This window comes from Anomalospiza imberbis, chromosome 2 (genome assembly GCF_031753505.1).
Source record: "Anomalospiza imberbis isolate Cuckoo-Finch-1a 21T00152 chromosome 2, ASM3175350v1, whole genome shotgun sequence".
In the NCBI taxonomy this organism is placed as follows: domain Eukaryota; kingdom Metazoa; phylum Chordata; class Aves; order Passeriformes; family Viduidae; genus Anomalospiza; species Anomalospiza imberbis.
In genome coordinates, this window is record NC_089682.1 from 51,950,785 (window position 1) to 51,971,502 (window position 20,718).

The window sequence follows — 20,718 nt, forward strand, 5'->3', positions numbered from 1 at the left end:
TTTTAAAGTAAAATCTCAGGCCCAAGTACAATCAGCTGGTCATGTGCTTACATACATGTAAACTTATTATTTCTTTGGTTAATTCTTTTAGGTTGGAAAGATATATCAGTGGCACAGTGAACTGTGCCTTCTGCTACATCCAACACAAATTGCTTTTAGACTGAACTCTTAGAGCTGAAACAACCTTCTCCTTGCTTAGAATAGTAATTGAGCCATTCCCACTAACCAACCACAGGTAACTACACTCATTTTGGAAAAAGTTGTGGTTTCAGGCATCCTGAGCTATGGTAACATAGTTACTAAAATTCAAACTGTGTGAAAGTCAGGTATTTTAAGTTAGATTTATGGGTTTTTTTTCCTCTGGACACTAAACTTTCAAGAATCAGACACCTTGTATAAGTGATAACCATAACCACACAAGTGTTACCCACTTCTGGGATCTGAAAGTGCAGTTTATTACTGTGCAGGATACAAGTTTTAGTATGATACTCCAAAGTTAAAAAATTCATGCTTCTCCCATAGGGATGCTAGCTGTAAAAAAATCCAGTCTTATTGATGAAAAACTCTTGTCCCAACCCATTACTGGAATAGGTCCCTTATCCATTCCTTGCATACACCCCTTCTTCTGCACAGCTCAGTCCCAGGAGTGCTTTGGGCAAGCAGTGCTCTCCAAGCAGGACCTCTCTTTCTTTTGCTTTGTGGCAGCCTCCATTTCCAATCCATTTTTGCTGAGCATATTCTTTACCTGTAGGGATGCACCAGTGTCTGCTGGTGAGAGACTTTCACTTCCTCATTTGGAAACCCTTCCACCAACATGAACTGTTGTTGGTTTTTTGTGTGCTTTTGGTTTCCTTTAAGTTCTAAGCATCTTGAGGAAGGTATATGGGATCTGATTTTTTGAGGCTCTAATCCAGTATAACTCCTGAAGCCCTGCAGGAGAGATGGGCAGTGAGTACTTCTGAAAGCCAGGCTGCTTCTCTTTTTATTTGTCTATAGAAAGAACTGTGTCTAACTACTGGAATATTATTACTTTTATGAGCTGTTGTCTCTTTACCTGCCTTGATTTTGAATCTCCCGATTTCTGAGCAACTATATCTAAAAAGGCCATATGGAAATATGGTTTCAGCTAAAAAAAAAAAATCCCAAAGTAACAGGTATCTATTTTAGAAGTTCCTGAAAACCTGAAGATGTTTAACTAAAATTCATGGCACTTCCACCAGCTCAAATTTATCTGTTTATTTGCATCTATAGTATAATAAAATTTAAAACTGTCTCATATATTTCCTATGCACTTTCTATGCCATTTGATCACATGCAGGGAAAAATTACAGCAGTAGCTTCTCTCTCCTCTTTGAGTATTTAGAAAGGGGAACTCAAACATAAACATATTCCATTTACACCAGCATACCTGAGATGCAATTATTTTTCTAAATGCAAAGTGGTACCCTTCCAGGTACCTAAATATCCTGTAGATTTTGAAGTACATTCTTTAGTTGTTCAGCAGTGAAAGTGGGCTGTTTATCAACTAGAAGTTGCTGACACCTGCTAATGTAACTCACCTGGGTTTACTTATAAAATAATCTAGGTGTTTTGGTTATGAGTTGACAATTAAAAAAAGAAGAGGGGAAGAGATGTCAGAGTGTGAAGTTTGAAAGCAACATAGACTCACAGAATGATTTGGATTGGAAGGGTGCCAAATAAGGTGCCATCAAGCTCTGGCCATTGTTGTTTAGGTGGATCGTACCTCTCAGTTTTTTAAAGGCAAGATGGATTGAGTCTTGTCAAATGATGGATTTAACTTAAATTCTCTATTATAAAGCCTGCCATGCTCTTTTCTGTCAGTAAAAATCCCAGCAGTGATCCACCAGGTATTTTTGTCTTTCTAAAAGAGACAGATGCACAGAAATTCAGCAGGGACTATTGAATTGAAAGACTGCAAAATTCTCAATATGCAGACAGAAAATGTATTTCTCTAAAAATGACCTCTAGGACTACGTTCTCATAATCAAGTCCCTGACTATGTCATGTCCAACAGACCAGAAATTTTAAAGACATTATCAGAGATAGATGTATCAGGAGACGTTAGGTACTCCAGCGTTTGTTGTATACCAAAGCCCAGTGTTTACAGGTCACTGTTATTTGTGGGGCTTCCACTTAACCGTCCAGCAGGGGACTGAACCCACATCTCTTGTCTCCTTGAATGCTGAAATTGTTGGAGTCCTCACTAAAATGGTGTCTTTTTTGTGGAAGGCATGTGTTGTTGGATCAGGCTTGTCAGAGAAGGTCTCAGGAGTAGGTGAGAGGGGATGACTTTTTGGGATGCTGAGGGAGCTTTTGCATGAGATGGACCTTGAGCTGGTCAGCAGTGCCAGGTCTCAGACAGTTAAGCTCATACAAGCCCCAGAAGTGTGTGGTCTGTCCCTGGAAATGCAGCCAGAGGGGTGTTCAGCCACCTGTTTTGTGAATGACAGTGGGACCAAGGGATGGACACAATATCCATCAACAATGGAGCATAGGGATACTGCTGTCTCCTTGTGCACTGAAACCTCTGTGCAGAAAGGTCTCTTACTATTATATTTTGATTGAGGAAAGTAGAGGAATGAGGTTAATGCATTTATGTAACATTCCTGGTGAAAATATTTTAAGACAACCTTCTCTGTGTAACTATCTTGACTCTTCCCAGCTCCTTCAGTTAGAGTCCGCACCAGCGTGAATGCAATTTCCATGCATTGTTTCAGTCTGGATATGAAACAATTTTCATTAATGGAAACCTGGTTCTCAAGCAGAACAATTAGACCCACTTCAGGTTGAAAAAAGATAAAAGCATGCTAATTTGGATGGAGGACTCTTCTTTCAAGGCAGCCAATTGAGTCATCAGCCAGCCACCCACCTGACTGTCTAACAGGTAATTAGGAGATAGTCCTCTTTTTGTGTGGAGCGTGTGCGTAAACCTCCACACACTGGTGTCACTGCCCATTGGGACTTCCAGGGGAAAGAGCTAGGCAGTGGCAAAAGAGTGAGGAGAGCACATTTGTCAGACGGTGCCCAATGAACTGACTTCTTTTTTTATTTAGCTTATTATTTTTGTCTTTTCAGCAGCTACCTGGAGTTTCTGGCAGTAAAGCCGTCATGGCAGACCTGGGCTGCAAAAAACCCAGCGACTGCACCGTCTCCAGGCTCCTCAGCGTAGTGGAGAGTGAACTCCGGGCTGGGAGAGACAAAGGCGACCCCACGGAGAAACAGCTCCAGGTTGTCTTGGAGGATGCGACACTCTGGCAGAGATTCAGGGAAGTCACTAATGAGATGATCGTGACCAAGAATGGCAGGTGAGTGATCTGCTCAGCACTGTGGGCTCAGTGGAGGTGACAGCCAGGGGGGTTAAGCTCTACAATAATAAACTGTGTGTGCAGACTAGAGAGAACTGCAATGAGCACACCAGAGTTTACAGGGAACCGCAGCCTTGCAGTCTGCTAAAACCAGTATATGAACAAGATGGGGTGACCTTGCTTCTTTTTGGTCACTGCCAAACCATTCCTCCTATGAAGCATGCTGGAAAAATATATAGACCAACTTGTGATTGCACAAAAAGGAAACTTTTGCAAGGGAATACCTCTCAAAACCATTGTAAAGAATTCTTATTGCTAATAATCATCAGTCTGTATTAGCAAGTCCTCATCTGTAGGCTTCAAATTATTGCACAGAAGCAGACTGGTGTTGCTAGCCCCAGCTGCAGTTTCCATCCCTCTGGCCTCGGGTATTAACAGCTTGTATGAGCAATCTGTACCAGAGTGGGCGCAATAAAACTGCCCTATGTGCTCTGTATGTATGTGCAGTCTGAATTGCACGATCCCACAGTTGTTGCTGGTGCCCTTAGAAACAAGTGTGGAATATTGCTTAATATACAGTGTTTTAGAAGGACAAAACATTGTGGTATAAATGGATCACATGTCTTAATATTTGGGGAACACAGAAAGGCACAGGAAAAGAGTGAAAAATCTGGTGAGAAGGATGCTAATTCTGAATCAGGCACTAGCTTGAAGAAGGCTCTCCACAGAGGTTCTGCTCTGAACTGGGCTGACAGCAGAGTCCAGCCCATAACAGACAAACAGCTACCAGAATAAGATTTGCACAGTGGTACTAAGGTTGTTATTTAATTTATCCTCGCCAGCCTTTTGCTGCTGCCCACCCCAGCTGTTCCCTCAACATGCACGTTTTACGAGACCTCTCAGGAGATCCACAGAGAAGAGAGGAATTAAGAGGTGCAGAGGAAGATTTACTCACATGGTGTGACTTTCAGTAATTTTGCAGACTTTGATTTAGCAGAATTTGTGGCTGAAATTACTGTTGACTGTAACTTCATTAGGGACATAGGTGAAAGAAGTAAAAATGAAAAATCTAGTCTATTGGCTCAGCAAGTTGATTCTGCAGAGAGAAGTTACCTTCCCAAAGTACCAGCTCTTGGTGTAAGAGCACTGTTGCCATTCTGATTCCTCCTAATATCCTATACTGATAGAAATCTGCTGCTGAGATTCTTTTTATATTGTGAAGCTGCTTTTGCTTCATTTAAATTGCTTTGAAAACTGCTCTTAGGCTACAGATAACTTCTAAGTGGACTTTCACTTGGTGTACAGTAGCTTAAACTGTCTCCTTAGCAGTGTAAGAGACTAAAAATGAGGTAAGACGGGTTTGTCTCTGACTAATTAAATTGGTACAAAGAATCACACCTTGCCAACAGGGTTTTTTCAGTTTCTTTCCTCGCAGCTAATGAAAATCATGACTTCACGGTGATACTAGTTCCTTCTGAAATGTCAGGGTGAGTGTGTAGATAAAATCTTTTTATAATGTTGATAAGGGAATATTTTGTTATCTGAATATGCCTGGGTACTTTTTATTTCATTGTGTAAGCTGCCTGATGTTTTTATTTTATCTTATACACTCCTTATCAGCCTGATTCTACTTTTCCTATAGCCAGTGACATCTCTAGAAATGTCAGTGAGAGCAGGAATAGAATTCTTTATGAACAAACTACAGCAAGATTAAAAATTACAAAAGTAAGTCACACTGCCATTTGCATTTATCCTTTTAATATAGTTACTGTAGCAGAGACTATGAAAAAGAATCTCTGCATTTCTGAATTTATTTTTCATCAAAAAACACAGCATCACACTAAAACAAAGAAAACACAGACTGTGGCCTGCAGCAAAGAACTCTGAACCATGCTATTCAAAAGGAGACAAACTTGAGACAATTTCCTATTAGTGCTGAGTTTTTCTCAGGTTCAGAATTCTTCAGTGATTGTCTCCAGACAGATTCTTGGTAGAAAAAATATTGATCTTATTCTGCTGCTGCTAAATGAGTACAACTAAACCATTCTTGCTGAAGGCAAGAAAACCTTTGAAAACTGTGTTCTACAATGAAATAGAAGAGCCAGCCTGAACTTTTGTGTGTGAAAACTAAAGCAGTTGTTGTGGACAGACACTTTGTCAGCAAAGCTCAGAAATTAAACAGAAATCCAATACAGGAGTGTCCCAGAGAATGAAAGTCTAATTGATTAGTGATCCTCAAGTGTCAAATTCTAGCATGCACAATTCTATCTGCTCTGAGTCATCTCTAATTGGTACGAGGGTCCCAAAATGTCACAGTTAGTTGACCCAACTTCAGTGTTAATATACAGATATGTCTCCATGGCTGTATCATACTTCATTATAATAATCACCTGCCCTAGCAATATGCCTAGGGGAAACAGGTATATTCTGAACAGGATAGATATCATTAAAATTGAAACGTGCTATATCACAAAATACACCCCAATGGGTGCAGCTGATACAGTGGGAAACCTTCTCTTATTGTACTCAGACCTATTGTATTCAATTGATACTTCAATATCAAATGCAGTGTTCTCTGACTGAGTAGGTTTCCTCTCTCAGTGTTTATACCACACTAGCTAGGCAGTATCCTGAGACTTTGCAATCCCTGTTATTGCCTGGAGACAGGAAGGTGCCACTGTTCCCCTCTGTGTATGGGGAGAATTCATAGGGGATCAGTGCAGGCAGCCATGAGTGGGGGAAAAGAAGCCCTTTCCAGGCTTGAATGCTAAAGCAACTTTACTGGTTACTGCACATTCACGTTTGATATCAAACATCTTCCCACTCAAGGTCTGTACTGTGGAGTAATTGCAGCAGATTTGCTCTAAATAAAATGAAGAGGCTGAAGTGCTCGGCTATTGCAGCGATGGAGGTCACGTGTGCACCTACCTGATCATTGAAACAAACATTCTGACTGAAACAAATTTGGAGAAATCACAATTTGCCATGCTAAAAGAAAGATTTTAACAGTAAAGCCACTTAATCAGCAGAACATGTTAGGTGGTAAGTTTTCCATCGTTAGAGTCTGTACAGTCAAAACAAGCTGGTCCAAGTGAGGCAGGGAATTACTGGGAGTGAAGCCGGTTAACACAGGGAAGTGCTCTAATCTTAGTGCTACAGGAGGTTAAAATGGATGGTGACAGTATTCTCTTCTGGATTGGTCTATAGGTCCTCTGGGGATAAACTTGAGCCTCTCAAATAAAAAGGCAGAGCAGCCTGCCTGCATTGTGGGCAGAGGAATTAACAATCTGTGTGGAACACAAACAGCACTGCGCAATCTAATGAAATTGAATTTTCATGTGGATTAATTTTCTCCTCTAATTCAATTTTAGCTATGTATCTAAATGTGTTCCTTTGAACCTTGACTGGGGGAGATCTAAGTGTTGGAAGGAGTAATGCATCCATACTTTTTATCACATCCCAGTTTGGTAGCTGGTGCATCCTTATCAGAAAGACACGTGTAGTGTGTAAATCCTTGACTAAGCTTCTATTTAATTAGAAAGGTCGTGGTTCACAGTACCTTGGAGACCAGTGAGGAGTGCTGTTCTTCAGGGGTCAGTACTGGGACTAAAGCTTTTCATTACCTTTGTTGGTGACAGGGGCACACCCTCAGCAAGCTTGCCAGCAACTCCCAGCTGTGTGCTTGGGTTGACATGTGGAGGGTAGAGATGTCATCCAGAGGGGTCTGGACAGGCTTGAGAGCAGGGCCTGTGCAAACTTCATAAAGTGAACTTTGTGGTTCTGTGTTAAAATGCAGGCTGTGTGGAGAATAGGTTCAGAGCAGTCCTGAGGACAAGAACTCAGGAGTGCTGGTGGACAAGAAGCACAACACGACCCAGCAATGTGCACTGACAGCCCAGAAAGCCAAACGCATCCTGGGCTGCATCTAAAGCAGCGCAGCCAGCAGGGCGAGGGAGGGGATTGTGACCCTCTGCTCCACTGTGTGAGACCCCAGCGGAGTGCTGCATCCAGCTCTGGAGCCTCCAGTACAGGAAGGACATCGACCTGTTGGAGCAAGTCTAGAGGAGAGAACCTCTCCTATGAGGAAAAGCTTAGGTAGCTGAGGTTGTTCAGCCTGGAGAGGAGAGAGACCTTATAGCAGCATCCCAGTACCTAAAGGGGGCTGCAAGAGAGCTGGAGAGGGACTTTTTATAAGGACATGGAGTGATACAAGGAGTGGTGAGGAACTGGAAAAGGCTGTCTCAAGAAGCTGTGGATGCCGCATCCCTGGAGGTGGTTCAAGGCCAGAGTGAATGTGGCTCGGAGCAACCTGGTCCAGTAGAAGGTGTTCGGGACACCAGTCCAGGGACTGGGACAAGATGATCTTTAAGGTCCTGTCCAACCCAAACCATTCTATGATATCTTCTTTAATACTGCACTGACCCTGTATCACCAAGTATTAATATTAGATGAAAAATCTCAAATTTCTCAAATTCTGTCTTTTCCTGTCAGCAGAAGGTGCTGAATGTATGCAGCAAAAACTATATCAAGGTATCCAGAAAGGTGAGTGGGATGTCATGATTGTTAGCAATTTGCATTTGGGTGTCACTAGAGAGTATGACTGCAGGGGCAGAGACTTCCAGTGTTCTTTGAGACGGCCTGGAGTTTCAGCTCCCTTCTTATGTATTTTGCATGTACTGTATGGCTACCTAAGCCTCAAAAGCTACCTTGCCTTAGCCCCTTGGCTATGGACTTCAGGCTATTTCTCCAGTTGCTCAGTGTACTCTCTGTACCCATAGAGAAAAGGAGCTCAGAGATTCATTGGCTTTCAGTGGAATTTATGGTCCATAAAAATGTGGCATGGAGAAATGGCAGTTGCCAGGAGAGGTCAGTATGGAGATGTCTGGGGCAGGGAGGCTGGTTACTCATGGAAGAGGACTGTAGGAGGTGATATATAACAGCAATTACATGTATTCCTTGACAAGCTAAGAAGCTTAATGGCTAGGATACCTTTTCTGGGAGATACCTCTGTTCTGATGTCCACACGTTATTCCCAGTTCCTGAAAGTCTTGGAGCCCTACTAGCTCTATTGCTGCAGACTTTCAGGCACTGAGGTGCCAATTCAGAGCTGTGTGGCATCGATCACATGCACTGGGACAGACAGAAAACCACTGAAAGTCAAGCTGTGAACTCCTGCAAATCTCCTTTACAAAAGAAAAAATGATACTAAAAGGGGATTGAGAAAAGGTGGCACTGGACCTTTGGGCACAAAAGGAGCATTTTCCCAAAACTAAACAAAGGCAGGATTTCAGTTTTAAACACACACTTCCACATAATGGAAGGCTGGGTAGAAGTTTAGAGCTCGCATGTAAGATGGAACCAAAAGCAAAAGGATGTGGTCAAGCTGCTGAGGTCAGGGAATATGGAAGTATGAGACCGAATTACTGGAGAAACTGTCAAGTGCAAGGTCTGATGGCAAGGGTGAATTGAAGGAAGGGAGGATGTTTTTTTATACTGAGCTAGTCAGTGAGCATCTGGAAACAAACATACTGAGGAGAGTCTTTCAAGAGCAATTTCCAGTGGTGTCCCCCTTTTTTGTTTCCCTGGCCAGGCGGATGTTCCCTGTTTTGAAGATCAGTGTGTCAGGCTTGGATCCAAATGCCATGTACTCCTTCCTGCTGGACTTTGCTCCGACTGATGGCCACCGCTGGAAGTACGTCAATGGAGAATGGGTGCCAGCTGGGAAACCAGAGCCACCGAACCACAGCTGTGTCTACATCCACCCAGACTCTCCCAACTTTGGGGCCCATTGGATGAAATCTGCCATTTCCTTCAGCAAAGTCAAACTTACCAACAAGCTCAATGGGAGTGGGCAGGTATGGCCTGATGTTTCCACATCACCTCTTGGCTTCAATTGCAAGCACCTACCAATCAAGAAATATCAAGGGTGCATTTATGTAATTATAGAAGCCCTTACAGGCCTCTTCACCCACAGATGCCAATTATTCTCTGGAGGCCAAATGTAAACAGGGATAAACAGGCCTTAATTGGCACTTTCAGATTTTAATGGACTTCTTGATGTTAAGAGAGACAGAGTGCTGTGGTTTACTTAATCGTCAGGGGTCTTTTCAGAGTTGGTCTTGTGTGCTGGGGATTTTTACATAGGACTTCAGAGAAAGGGGGGAAAAATGGCCACGGGTATTAGGTTTTTGTTGTGCTCCCCAATGTTGTTTGGTGTAAGTGGAATGTTGGCAGGAGTCAGATGGCAGAATAAAAGGCTGCTCCTAAATGAAATAATTACCATGTCTGCTTCTGCATCATGATAATTATCAATATTCTATTGAATCAGCTTTGGCCTTTGGAAAGAAACCACATGTACCAGAAATAAGTGACTTTCTCTTTGAACCGCTTAAAAATGCAAACAGGAAAATTAGTTTTGTTTCATATTTTATTTTTGATGATGCATCTAAAGGCAAAATGTTGCACAAGACCTTTTGTTCGCTTGTTTGTTCGGTACAAAACTCTTATGGTGGATGATACTTGTCAGCCCAGAATCAATTTCTTTCATGTAAATATTATATGCTCTCAATCTGTTATTTCCATTAGGTTTGTGAGGTACCTCTGTAAGCTTAGTGCTCTAATGAGGTAGGAAATTATCTCAGGTTTTACAGATTGGAGAACAGGAAGATGATCTGACTTTCCCTTAGTCATATGTGGAACCAGCACACAAGAATTATTGTACAGCATAGAACAGGATCTGAATTTGCAAATGCTTGTTGTGTGTCCAGGATCTCAGAAAAGTCAAAAGCCTCAGAAAAATATGCACTGGGGGGAAAAGAGCTACAGGAAACTTGGAGGGTCAAATGACTGAAACTTCCTTTGCTTTCTTTTGAAATCATGACAACGTTAAAGTAAACCATGTCCCCACTCTGTACTTCAGCTGCCTCTTCTGTGATGTTATTAGAAAGTAATTGATGAGTATCAGTGCTTTATGCTAATAGCTGTGTTCTTTCTTATGTGTGTGTATATATATATATATATACATGTATATAAGTATGTATACATCACTTTGAAAAGTACAAATTAAAAAAAAAAAAAATTTTCTTGCACTAGAGCCAATTAAAGGATCTAATAGACTTCCTGGAATCAGTGCTATTCACAGCTTTTAGTGCCAGGTTAGATCTGCCAAGGCCTGTTTAGATACACTTCATCTTGCCCAGAGAGGAGACTGGATGACTGCCTTAGCTTCCTCCTGGCACCTTTTCTGTGATGGTGATTCTGAGTCTTCCAGACAGTAGAAGAAGCAGAACAGGGAGTGCCCCTGAGCTGTTTCAGCAGCCTTTAGTGCAATGGGAGCCCAGTGGTTTGAGGGCCATAGCTGCTAACACAAATACTCCGTGCTGCTGCTGCATCCAGAGCCTTAAATGCAGTCCAGTGAAGTCTCATTCTGTCCAGCCCTGTGGTTATTGCAGGGGAGGAAGGCACCTGCCCTCCTGCTTCAGGAGTCGCTGGCTGGGGAGGTTCAGCAGCGACAGCTGCTCTGTCACAGAGCCAGAGGGTGGCTGTGAGGTACCAGAGTGGCACTGGGGGCTGTCTCTCTGTTTTGTTTCCTGCAGATAATGTTGAACTCCCTGCACAAATACGAGCCCCAGGTGCACATAGTTCGTGTAGGAGGCCCCCACCGGATGGTGATGAACTGCTCCTTCCCTGAGACGCAGTTCATAGCAGTGACTGCCTATCAGAATGAAGAGGTAGGCGGGTGCCATGCTGTGCTCTGGTCACCGCTGATGAGATCTGCTAGAAGCTGATTAACTGCAAGACCAGCGTGCCTTTTTCTTGTTTCCCCACCAGTCCCATGCAGTGTAATACTCCATCCAGTCTAATACTCTGTGTTTTCTCTGCAGTAGAACATTGACTAATCTAGTGTCTGGCTCCAGTACTAAGCCAGGTTTATCTTAATATCCTGCCACAGCTATTCCAGACTGGTTCATCTGTCCCAGCATCCCAATCCTTTACTGGAAAAAAAGCCAAACAGCCCTACAGTCAAGACCAATATCTTTCTCCAGCAATAACCGATAGTCATAATGATAACCCCATCTCTCCATGTTCCCTATCATTCATACAACTGCAGACCAACACAATACTTCATAGGAAAATTTCTGCCCTTGAGGGATGCTTTGGACTGTAAGAATTGCTAACTCCTGTGTTACATCCCTTAGCTAATTTTGTGCAGATTTTATTCGTACTTGATAGGAATTCAGTGTTTAAACCCTCTTGAAAGGGTCCACCATTCCACCCCATTTACCAGACAAGCTCATGCCAGGCTGCCCCAGCTGGTTTTTTGCCTGTGGCACTGATCAGTACACAGCAAAGCTGTCTCCTACCCAGCCCTGGGAAACATCAAGTGTGGGGATATATTTTAGGCTAACACTGGCAGTTCCACTCAGATTACTCTGGAGGATGTTTTGTTGAGTTTCTATTTCCAATTGCCTTCACTAACATGTCTTGTTTTCTGTAAACTCAAGATAACAGCTCTCAAAATCAAGTATAATCCCTTTGCCAAAGCCTTCCTGGATTCAAAGGAAAGGTGAGTTCATCTTTTGTTTTTTTGATCCAATAGCTTTTTGCTGCTGATATGGTTAAAACTGTGACATCACCATATGAAAGATAAATTACATAACTGAATCTTGTTTCTGCCATCTTAAATCCAGAGTCACTCCAATGGTATTATTGGGGAGACTATATAATTATTACAATAGGTGCTGAAGTGGGTGAAAGTGCTCTTGGGGATCCTGGCACTTATCTCTGTCTGCACAGAAAGCCTGAAATGAAATGGTGTGAGCTTTCCCAGTAGTGTTGTACCCCACATATGTCCACTACAGTGTACTTGCACTCCAGTGAATCCTGTAATTTGATAGGTCAGGAAGAAAAAATGTTAACTCCAAGTGTCAAAAAACATAGTTGAAGTGATATTACATTGTAACTCTAATGTAACTTCACTGCTGTTATTAAGTCTGTGTGATAAATTATGATGGGTTTATTAAAGGTAAGATGTCAGAGATGCTTCCATCAGAAATTAATTGTAGTTTGTCTTGCAAAATTTTCCTTGCATCACCCACATGATGCACAGTGGCATCCAAATGATGCATTCCATCCCATAATTTCTAATTAATTTTGTTTGGACCTGCTTTATCTTCTGACATGAAGTGTCCCATGTGCCTGCAGGAGAATCTGTATTTCCCTTCATTCCCTTCATTCCTCTCACCACTTAAGAAGCTGCTGTGTCTCAGCGTCAGGGTTTCCAGCTGAGGAAGGGAGGATGCTGCCTTCAGCTTGCCTACAAGCAGGAATGGTGCCCACAGGCGGATTTAGAATTCCATGTTCAGCTCCCAAATATGGCAAAAAAATAGGAACATTTTTGTTTATGTCATCAAACAAAAGCTCCAGCTTCCTCTATGGCAGAATATGGGAAGGTCTACCGCTGCCTAGCAAGATTAAAGAAGAGGGATTTCCCTCCTTTTTTACTCACTTCTCCAATTTTTAATGAATAGTTCTGGTTATAACTTTTGTAATTTTTCAACGAGAACACTTACCACTAAGTATTTTGCCTTTCAGAAACCATTCTAAAGATGCTCCAGAGACAGTCTCTGAAGGTCAACATATGACATATTCTCACTGTAAGGCTTTTATTCATGTCAACTGCAAGTTTTGTGAGACATGATGGGTGCTGGGAACCTGGGCCTTGCTTAACTGATTCATGCTGGTCACTTACTGAGTCCTGAATTGTGTTCATAGAGAGGAACCCTTAAAAAAAATAAGAAGATTGAAGACACCTCACAGTAAGAAATAATGTGAGAGGTCCTGCAGAGGGATCGTTTTCCATACAATCCAGTTTTTCAATATTAAAAGGAATCTAGAATCAAGATGATATATGACATCTTTAGGGTTTTCTTGCCCCTTTGTTTTTTGTATTTGTGAATGTTTTTGTCACCTATAAAATTATCTTTCATAGGTAACAGGTAAAAAATTAGGGGGAGCAGAAATTGCATCTGCTATACCGATAGCTTTTCTTTCATTTGTTCTTCAATGTTTGTGACATTTTCTGGTTGCTCTCAGGTCTTGTTTTCAGAGTTGGTGGGTTGGGAGGGGGGTGGAGGGTTGCTATTTTTTTGTCATTTGTTTCACAAACCAGCATCTTAGAATCTGCTTGGTATTTCTGAGGCACAGCTGATTCTGCAAGAGGGCTGGTTATTTCTTAGTTGTATTGCAGCACTTTAATGCAGCAATAGTAATAGTTTTGTTCTCTCTTTTCCCTCGAAGTGGGTGGCTGGTTGATTTCCAACCCAGACCCAATGTGTGCCTCGGGAAGCTCTAGTTACCAGTACAGTGGAGCTTTGCCTCTGCCCGCTCCGCAGGCTCCCCACAGCTGCGAGAGATACTCAGCCCTGCGAGGCCATCGGGCTGCTCCATACCCACCCTCCTACATGCAGAGGAATCACTCCCCTACAGGTATTCCTGGAGCACTGCTGTGCTGCCTCTGCCTGCCTGCCCCTTGCCTAGGTTAGCACAAGCACTGGAGCCAGGCCAAGCTCAGGCTAGCAAAGGGCGAGGTGAGTCTCTGGGACAGCCTGCACAGAGCCCTTCATGCACCCGGGGTGACTGAGGCAGCAGAACAAGAGGTACCAGGAGCTGGGTGCACTCTTAGTGATAAAACAGAGTGTATGGTCTTGCTTTCGCTACAGCTTCCAGTTATACAAAAAAGAGCATTGCAGGTCTTCTTTCAATGTCCTGCCATGACCCAGTTGAGTTCTCAAGTGAAAGCAGCTCTCAGGTAGGAGCTGATATAAGGTGAAGGTGTTTTGGTACTGTCAGAACATCCTTTGAGTCCTGTTGCAGTGTGATTTCCTGTTTTACCCCTGAACCCCGGTTCCTCTCCTGAATGTGTCCTCCCAAGTGTGTCAATCACTCCTCCTTTCCCCACCCTGACCCCTGCTGAGCACCGTCTGTCACTCCTGGAATTCCAGAAAGGGTGTCGAGTGATTGGGCAGATGCAAAGGATGCCCTCCACCCACGGGGGGGAATTGGGCCATCCAGGTGTCCTTTGTCCCCTGAGACCTCCTCTCCCATACCTGGTTGGTGGGCTCCCGATCCCTTCCCGCCTCCCCTCCTCCAGGTAAAAGAGAGGGGAACCACGCGGTCCAGGGAGTTCTGGTGGAGCTGTGGTAGGATTCAGAGGCTTGCAGGGAGTTCTGCTTGGAGCTGTTGCTACATTCGGAGGCCTGTGGGCCAGAATAAAAGCTCTGGATTAAACCCTCCATCAGAATCGACTCCTTTCCTTCACCACAGCCTTAAAGGCTTCTCTGGTGGAGGGAAACCCGAGGAGCGGACCTCTGCGAGAGGAAGCTCAATCCCACCGCCACCTGAGCTCCTGCATGTGTGGGCTTGTCTCCACACGCCCAGCTGCAACATCCAGCTACCCAAAGGTGTCTCTGGGGTGAAACACCACAGTTGCCGCTATTTAGTCCAGCAGCAGGGTCCAGACAAGCCAGGGCACGTCCTGTTCTCAATATTGATACCACAAAGAGTCCCTTTCCCTTTCTAAATCTGGGTGCAAATCCAGAAATTGATTCTACTTCAATCAGAAGAAGTGGGAAAGAAGAGTAGGGATAAAGTAATCTGCTTGCTTATTGTAATTTAGCAAGAATTTCTGTTTAATGGAAGTATTTATCATGGAAGGGTTTGGCTTGAAAGGGATCCTAAAGATCATTCTGTTCCAACCTCCCTGCCATGGGTAGGGATGCCTTCTGCTAGACCAGGTTGCCTAAAGCTCCATTCAACCTGGCCTTGAAAATTTCCAGGAATGGGGCAGTATTTATAAAACTTTATTAAGTATTTTAGCTCAAATTATAAGGAAATCTGTGTCAAAACATTTCCTGACATAGGTCAATTATGAAAAACTATTAGTCAGACTTGCAGAAATGCAAATCCTATGTCTGTCATGCTGTACCTTGTCATGTATCACACCTGGGATTGTGATGGCACCTTGCTACTTTAAATGAACATGGGAATTTTGCCTTTTTACCTGTGGTTGGGCACCTCATGGTCAGATTGCTGCCTTAAGCCTGCCCGTGTTTTGCTGTCTTAAGACATTGTCTGCAATAGTCACTGAGGATTTGTTTGTTGCTTTTTTTTCCTCCCCAAAGTTAACTTATTGGAGAGCTCCAGCAATAATCTTCAGGTATTCTCAGGACATGACAGCTGGACTTTGCCATCCCCTCCACACACTAATTTGCTCTCAGTGCCACACACAAAGGGAGGTGCCAGCCCTGGACCCAGGTAAGGTTACAGGAAAACTGCTGGTATGAGCAGCACTGAGGCTTGTAGGACTGTCCTGGTGATTTGCCCTTTGTTCCTAACTTTAATCAGTGTCCAGGATTTTAAATGTGTCCTAAGTGCCCAAATCAAGACTGCTGGGTAAATCTTTCTGAAAAGCCAATTATTTTCTGCTCTTAAATCTATGGGAGCTTCATTTTTCCCCAGCACTGCTGAAAACCAGGATCTTGGAACACCCCACAAAGAATTCTGGTCTCTACAATCTGTGAGCATTTAAAAACTAAATTATTTTTCTTCCTATATTTCTTACTGTTATCCTTCATGAAATGAGAAACCTATTCTAGGGGTAGATGTAATTTAGACCTAGAGAATCAATTAATTATCAAATATTTTCCCTTCTTTTCCTGAAATGAATGCAATCATTTCTTCTCTAACTTAGGTGTCAGGAAAACCAGCTGCAATTTCAAATGCACTGTTGTTTAATTGAGTCAGTGTTTCTTGTCAGTGTTTATACCCTAGTAGCTAGGCAGTATCCTGAGACTTTGTGACCTCCTCTCTAGAAACTCTTCTGACTCAGCTCCTAAGATGGGAAGAAGAGAAGTCACAGAGGTACATAAAAAGATCCTTACATTTTGAAATCTCACATATACTTGTACATTTTTCTTCACGCCTCCCTCCAAGGTCACCAGGTGTTATGGTTACTGGTGATTTTTCATTTAAGACCTTCAAGGCTGATCTAGTTTGGTAACCTTTGATTTGAATAGCTGCCTTTGAGCAGATAATGAAATTGACTTTAATGTGGCAAGTTTTATGCGGGCAAGATGCTTTGAAATAAGTCATTCAATCTGTGCTGCTTTTTTTTTCCAGCCACTATCCTTGCCTGTGGACAATGAGCAACAGTGCAGTAAGTGTTGCCAGCCCAGAAAATGAGGTGAACAGCAGCCCTCCAAGCGTGTTTTTAAGGGGTAATGTCCCCTTACCTGCTGCATCATCAGTGCAAATCCCTCTGCAGGGAATGGTGTCTGGCAGCATGGAAGCACAAGGGGAAGGCACTCTCACCAGACTGTCTGACTCTGCGTGGACATCCTCACACTCCTTTTAATGGACAGGCAGCTCCCGAGGGAAGCTCAGCCAACCAAGACTGACACAAATGGCAAAGGATCCCTGAGGAGTGCAGTGCAGAGATGTATGCAGGAAAAGGACTTCATCTCTTCCCATAATGTACCTTTTGTGTGCCAGCTAAGCCAAAATGCAAAGGCAGGAAATGTTATAGGAACCAGCTTGTTGCTGCAACTTTTGTGCATCATTCAGGATCATGTCTAGAAAGAATCTTTTTAGTTAACTTTGCTTCTATATCACATTAAAAATGGCCAGAGACATGGGCCTGAGTGAAGCAGACATGGCAGCTGGATACCAGCATGTCATTTTAGAAGTTCCTCCCTAACTAACAGCCAAGTCCAGGGGAAATTGTAAGTATGTAACTAGTGATTTGAAGGGACAGCACTGCTTTAAAGGCTTTCTGAATCCCTTACATAGAGGTTTTCACAATACCTGAAACGAAACCCCTCAGGGGATGAAATTACTCTGACATCCTAATGCTACATGCATACAGCATTCTCTGTCCCCTTCTCTTCTCCACCTGCTGTTTGCTGTGTGTGTGCTGTGGGGACACTGGGCATACTCAAACTGCAAAAGTGGCCACAATTGTAGCAGCAGGGTGAAGGGCAGCTAGTTTAGCATTTAGAGTCTGATGTTACAGTCTTGGAAATTGAAAGCTCCAATGTTTCCAATATCTGCTATTTTTGAAAGGGTGGAGGGAAAAGAATTATAGAAAAAATATTCAGCTTGCATTTCCACTTTGCTTCATCTATACAGTACAAATAAACTATGAATACATGGTATATTATCTCCTCGGTGCCTTTCCAAGGTGTAAACACACACACAGTCTTTCTCACCTAACAACCTCTGAGCTATTTTAAAACAGCTCTGCCAGAAGCCAGTTGACAGAACAGGAATTTTCTATTCCTTGTCCAGTGACTGGATGTAAGCTCCTGGGCACGGTATTTCATGTCTTCATACCATCTTCCCTTCTCACTTTGTCTGCTTCAGCTTCCTTTTTCAGGCTACTGCTTTTCCCATCCTGCGTCAGTATACGACATTCAGCCCAGTGGAGTCCTGATCCTGTCTGGGATTTCTAACACTACTGTGATGCAAATAATAACAGTCATCCCCCAGTCTTCCTGTCCTTTCATGTATGTCCTGAGGCAAGCCCTATCAAATTCTCAGAGAAGAGGTTTGCTGTTTGGTTTCTATAAAGAAAAACTAAAGAAATCCGCAAGCTAACTCATGTAGATATGTCCCTGTATAATGAAATGTCCAGCAGCAATTCTGGTCTTTTTAGAGTCATGTGCATTGGTAGGGGACCATCTCCTGCACAGAAGAGGATTCTCTAAATCTCCTGTGAGCTGATGTCTCTGCTTCTGCTAGATACAGCAACATTCCCTTTGTTAATATTCTGCTTTATAGATGAGGTTTATTAACTAACTTATGCTACCCTCTTCTGGCTGTTCAGCTCCCCACAGACACACCACACACAGAGTCTACATAAAGATGCTAAAAAGCAGGCAAGTGGTGACTTCTCTATGTTCCAGGACTTGCAATGTTTCTTTCATAGTTAATGATTTGGATAATTTCTTATCCCATATACTGCATTATAGTAATACATGAGTAATTATAAGGTGTTACTCAAACTGTATTTTCATTTCACAAACAAACAATGTAGGGGAACATCTAATTAGCTTTCCTGACAATCCCATAGGATTGAAAGAATAAAAATGATCAAAATGAACAGGCAAAGTATTTTTTCTTCCTTTTCACTGTAAAAGCAGGCATGACTACTGTGACAGGAGGCAAAAAGTTCTGAAATCTCAAAACTGAGCTAAGTCTTTTTCATTGCAGAAAATCTGATTTAAGTACGACCCTGAGAAATGGCACAGAAAGATAAAACACCCTTGGTTTGCTCACTATCCGTGCCCCCATCTCAGTACAAGCTGGTATTTGTAGCCCAAATCCTTGGGCTTGAGGATAGCAGGGAGTATGCTGATCTTGGTTTTTGTGTTGGGGAGTACTGCAAGGAACAGGGAGTAGGACTTGATCCTTATGGGTTCCTTCAAACTTGAGATCTGCGAGTCTGATCTATAATTTTGCAACACTGGTAAATGATTTGGGAACTGCTGTCTGGTTTGGACAGATTACTTCTAAGCAGCAGAAGCAGTGGAGAAAGCTTTTGCTAGCTGCTTACAAGAAAAACTGCTGTTCTGTCTTCACAGCTCTCCTTTCCCAGCACAATGGACTTCCCTACAGCGAAGTAACAGGCTGGGATGCTAGCTGCAGTGTTCTCCTATGGGAGGCAGATTCCCTTAAACTGTGTATAAAACTGTTCCTCTCCTAATAAACCATTACTGTGGATTTGGTTTTGCACCGATAGTGCACTTGTTTCTCAGCAGATTTCTGCTTGGCATTAAAACCCATACAAGGATAATTTCTGAATGAGTATTTCCCTGGTTGTTGGAAGCAGTAACTGAAATGGCAGCATAAAAAGAGAGAAAAGAGCACTCTCTGCAGTTTTTATATATGTTTTGATAAAATCACTTCCCGACTTTGTGGAAAATAAATATACTAAAAGACTAGAATAGCTCTTTAGAGGTCTCCGGGGTAGATATGCACCTGGTATTAATCATAGTTGTAGTTGTAGTTTTTAACCTGATTTGATCACAAAGCCTACACAGTAGGTTTTTGTCCTGCCAGAAACAATGGCCGGTACCCCTCCAGCCTCTCCTCAGGACAGCCAAGGGGCCAGGGCTTGGGAACACAGCTCCATGCAAATCTCCATGTTATTAGAGGAAGGAATCCTTTATTTTCAGATTCTGCTGGGCTTTAGCACTGTACTCACCTACTAAATGTGAGGTTGCAAGGTGGTTTTTGTGACACCTCATTTAAGCACATTAAAAAAGAAGTGGAGTGCAGGTGCACAGTTTGTGGTGACTGGGAGTGGGGCTGCGGCCGAGCCTGCTCCCCAGTGGGTGCAGCTGTGAGAAGCAGCTGAGCAGTGTTGGAGGTAACGAGCCATGGGGGGCCCAGGGGCACTGACCCATCCCCAAAGGGAACAGAGGGCACACAGGTGCAGTGCATGAACATGAGGGGTAGAAAAGGTTGGGCTGAAGAACAAGAAGGGCCGATGCTTGAAGCCTTCTGATGGGGTATGGTGTTACTCTGTGTGGGGATGCTTCAAGCTTTCTGATATCTTGTGGTGATGCTCTGTGGGTTGTGGCCATCTCAATTGTGACAGTGGAGGAAAGTGCTTAATGAAAGCAGAAGAGCTACAAGGCAAAAAAACCCGAGCTGTCAGGACAATCTGTTTGGCCTGTGGTTTGCAGCTGCCACTGGGCCTCGGTGTCCCTGTCCCAGGATCCTGCCCTTAAATCCTTCCCGTGGGCTGCAGCGGCCCCTGGATCGGGGCTTCTCCTCAGCCTTCCCGCCGGCCTGAGGCAGGTGCCTTTTGTCTCAGGCTGTTCCCTCGCGGCTTATTTTCCTGGCTCTGGGACACGGCTGTCTCAGTAAGGCAAGGGAGTGCTGCTGGCTATGCCCGAGGAGGTGTGGAGCAGCTTTTGCCTCAGAGCCCTCTGCTCCCCGGACATTCCCTTTGTGAGCCTGAACGGAAGGCTGGTGCCTGCCGCTCTCTGGGCGCTGTGAGGGGTGCGCTCAGCAGCCCGTGTGTCCTCATCCCAAAAAGTCCCTTCTTTCTCCTGTGCTTCGCTGTGTCTCTTTGGGAGGTGGGCTGCTCCGGCGGCACCTCACTCAGGCCAAGAGAAGAGCTTAACATGTGGCTTCAGGTGTTTCCTTCCATGACTGTGGTGTCTTAAGGGAGCATCCCTATGCTCCCTGATAGGCAGAAAATCAGAGAGCAGATAAACACCCCCTGCCTGAATTCTCCAGTACGAGCCCAGATGTTTCCTGTGAGCCAGCCCTGGGTGCCCATCAAGACTGACACCCATAGCCCTGTCAGTTTAAGTTTAGCTGC

At 43.6% G+C, this 20,718-nt stretch overlaps 1 protein-coding gene across 2 annotated transcripts; it reads left to right on the forward strand.

Moving 5' to 3' along the window:
* The first annotated feature begins 2,185 nt into the window (after positions 1 to 2,185).
* On the forward strand, positions 2,186 to 18,119 carry TBX19 (T-box transcription factor 19). Of its 2 annotated transcripts, XM_068181010.1 has the most exons (9): positions 2,186 to 2,905; positions 3,097 to 3,326; positions 8,917 to 9,181; positions 10,922 to 11,056; positions 11,831 to 11,892; positions 12,921 to 12,982; positions 13,626 to 13,814; positions 15,509 to 15,641; positions 16,506 to 18,119. In XM_068181010.1, exons 2-9 carry the CDS (start codon positions 3,130 to 3,132, stop codon positions 16,738 to 16,740), a joined length of 1,278 nt encoding a protein of 425 aa, XP_068037111.1. In that variant the 5' UTR covers positions 2,186 to 2,905; positions 3,097 to 3,129; the 3' UTR covers positions 16,741 to 18,119. The 2 variants fall into 2 exon arrangements, with proteins under 2 accessions (XP_068037111.1, XP_068037112.1); XM_068181011.1 differs by lacking the exons at positions 2,186 to 2,905; positions 3,097 to 3,326 and adding an exon at positions 8,157 to 8,411.
* The last annotated feature ends 2,599 nt before the right edge of the window (positions 18,120 to 20,718 follow it).

Coding starts and splice junctions, on each gene's coding strand:
- TBX19 (XM_068181010.1), top strand. CDS start 3,130: ATGGCAGACCTGGGCTGCAAAAAACCCAGCGACTGCACCGTCTCCAGG. Junction 11,057..11,830: donor CTGCCTATCAGAATGAAGAG/GTAGGCGGGTGC, acceptor TGTAAACTCAAG/ATAACAGCTCTCAAAATCAA. Junction 11,893..12,920: donor TTCCTGGATTCAAAGGAAAG/GTGAGTTCATCT, acceptor TTTGCCTTTCAG/AAACCATTCTAAAGATGCTC.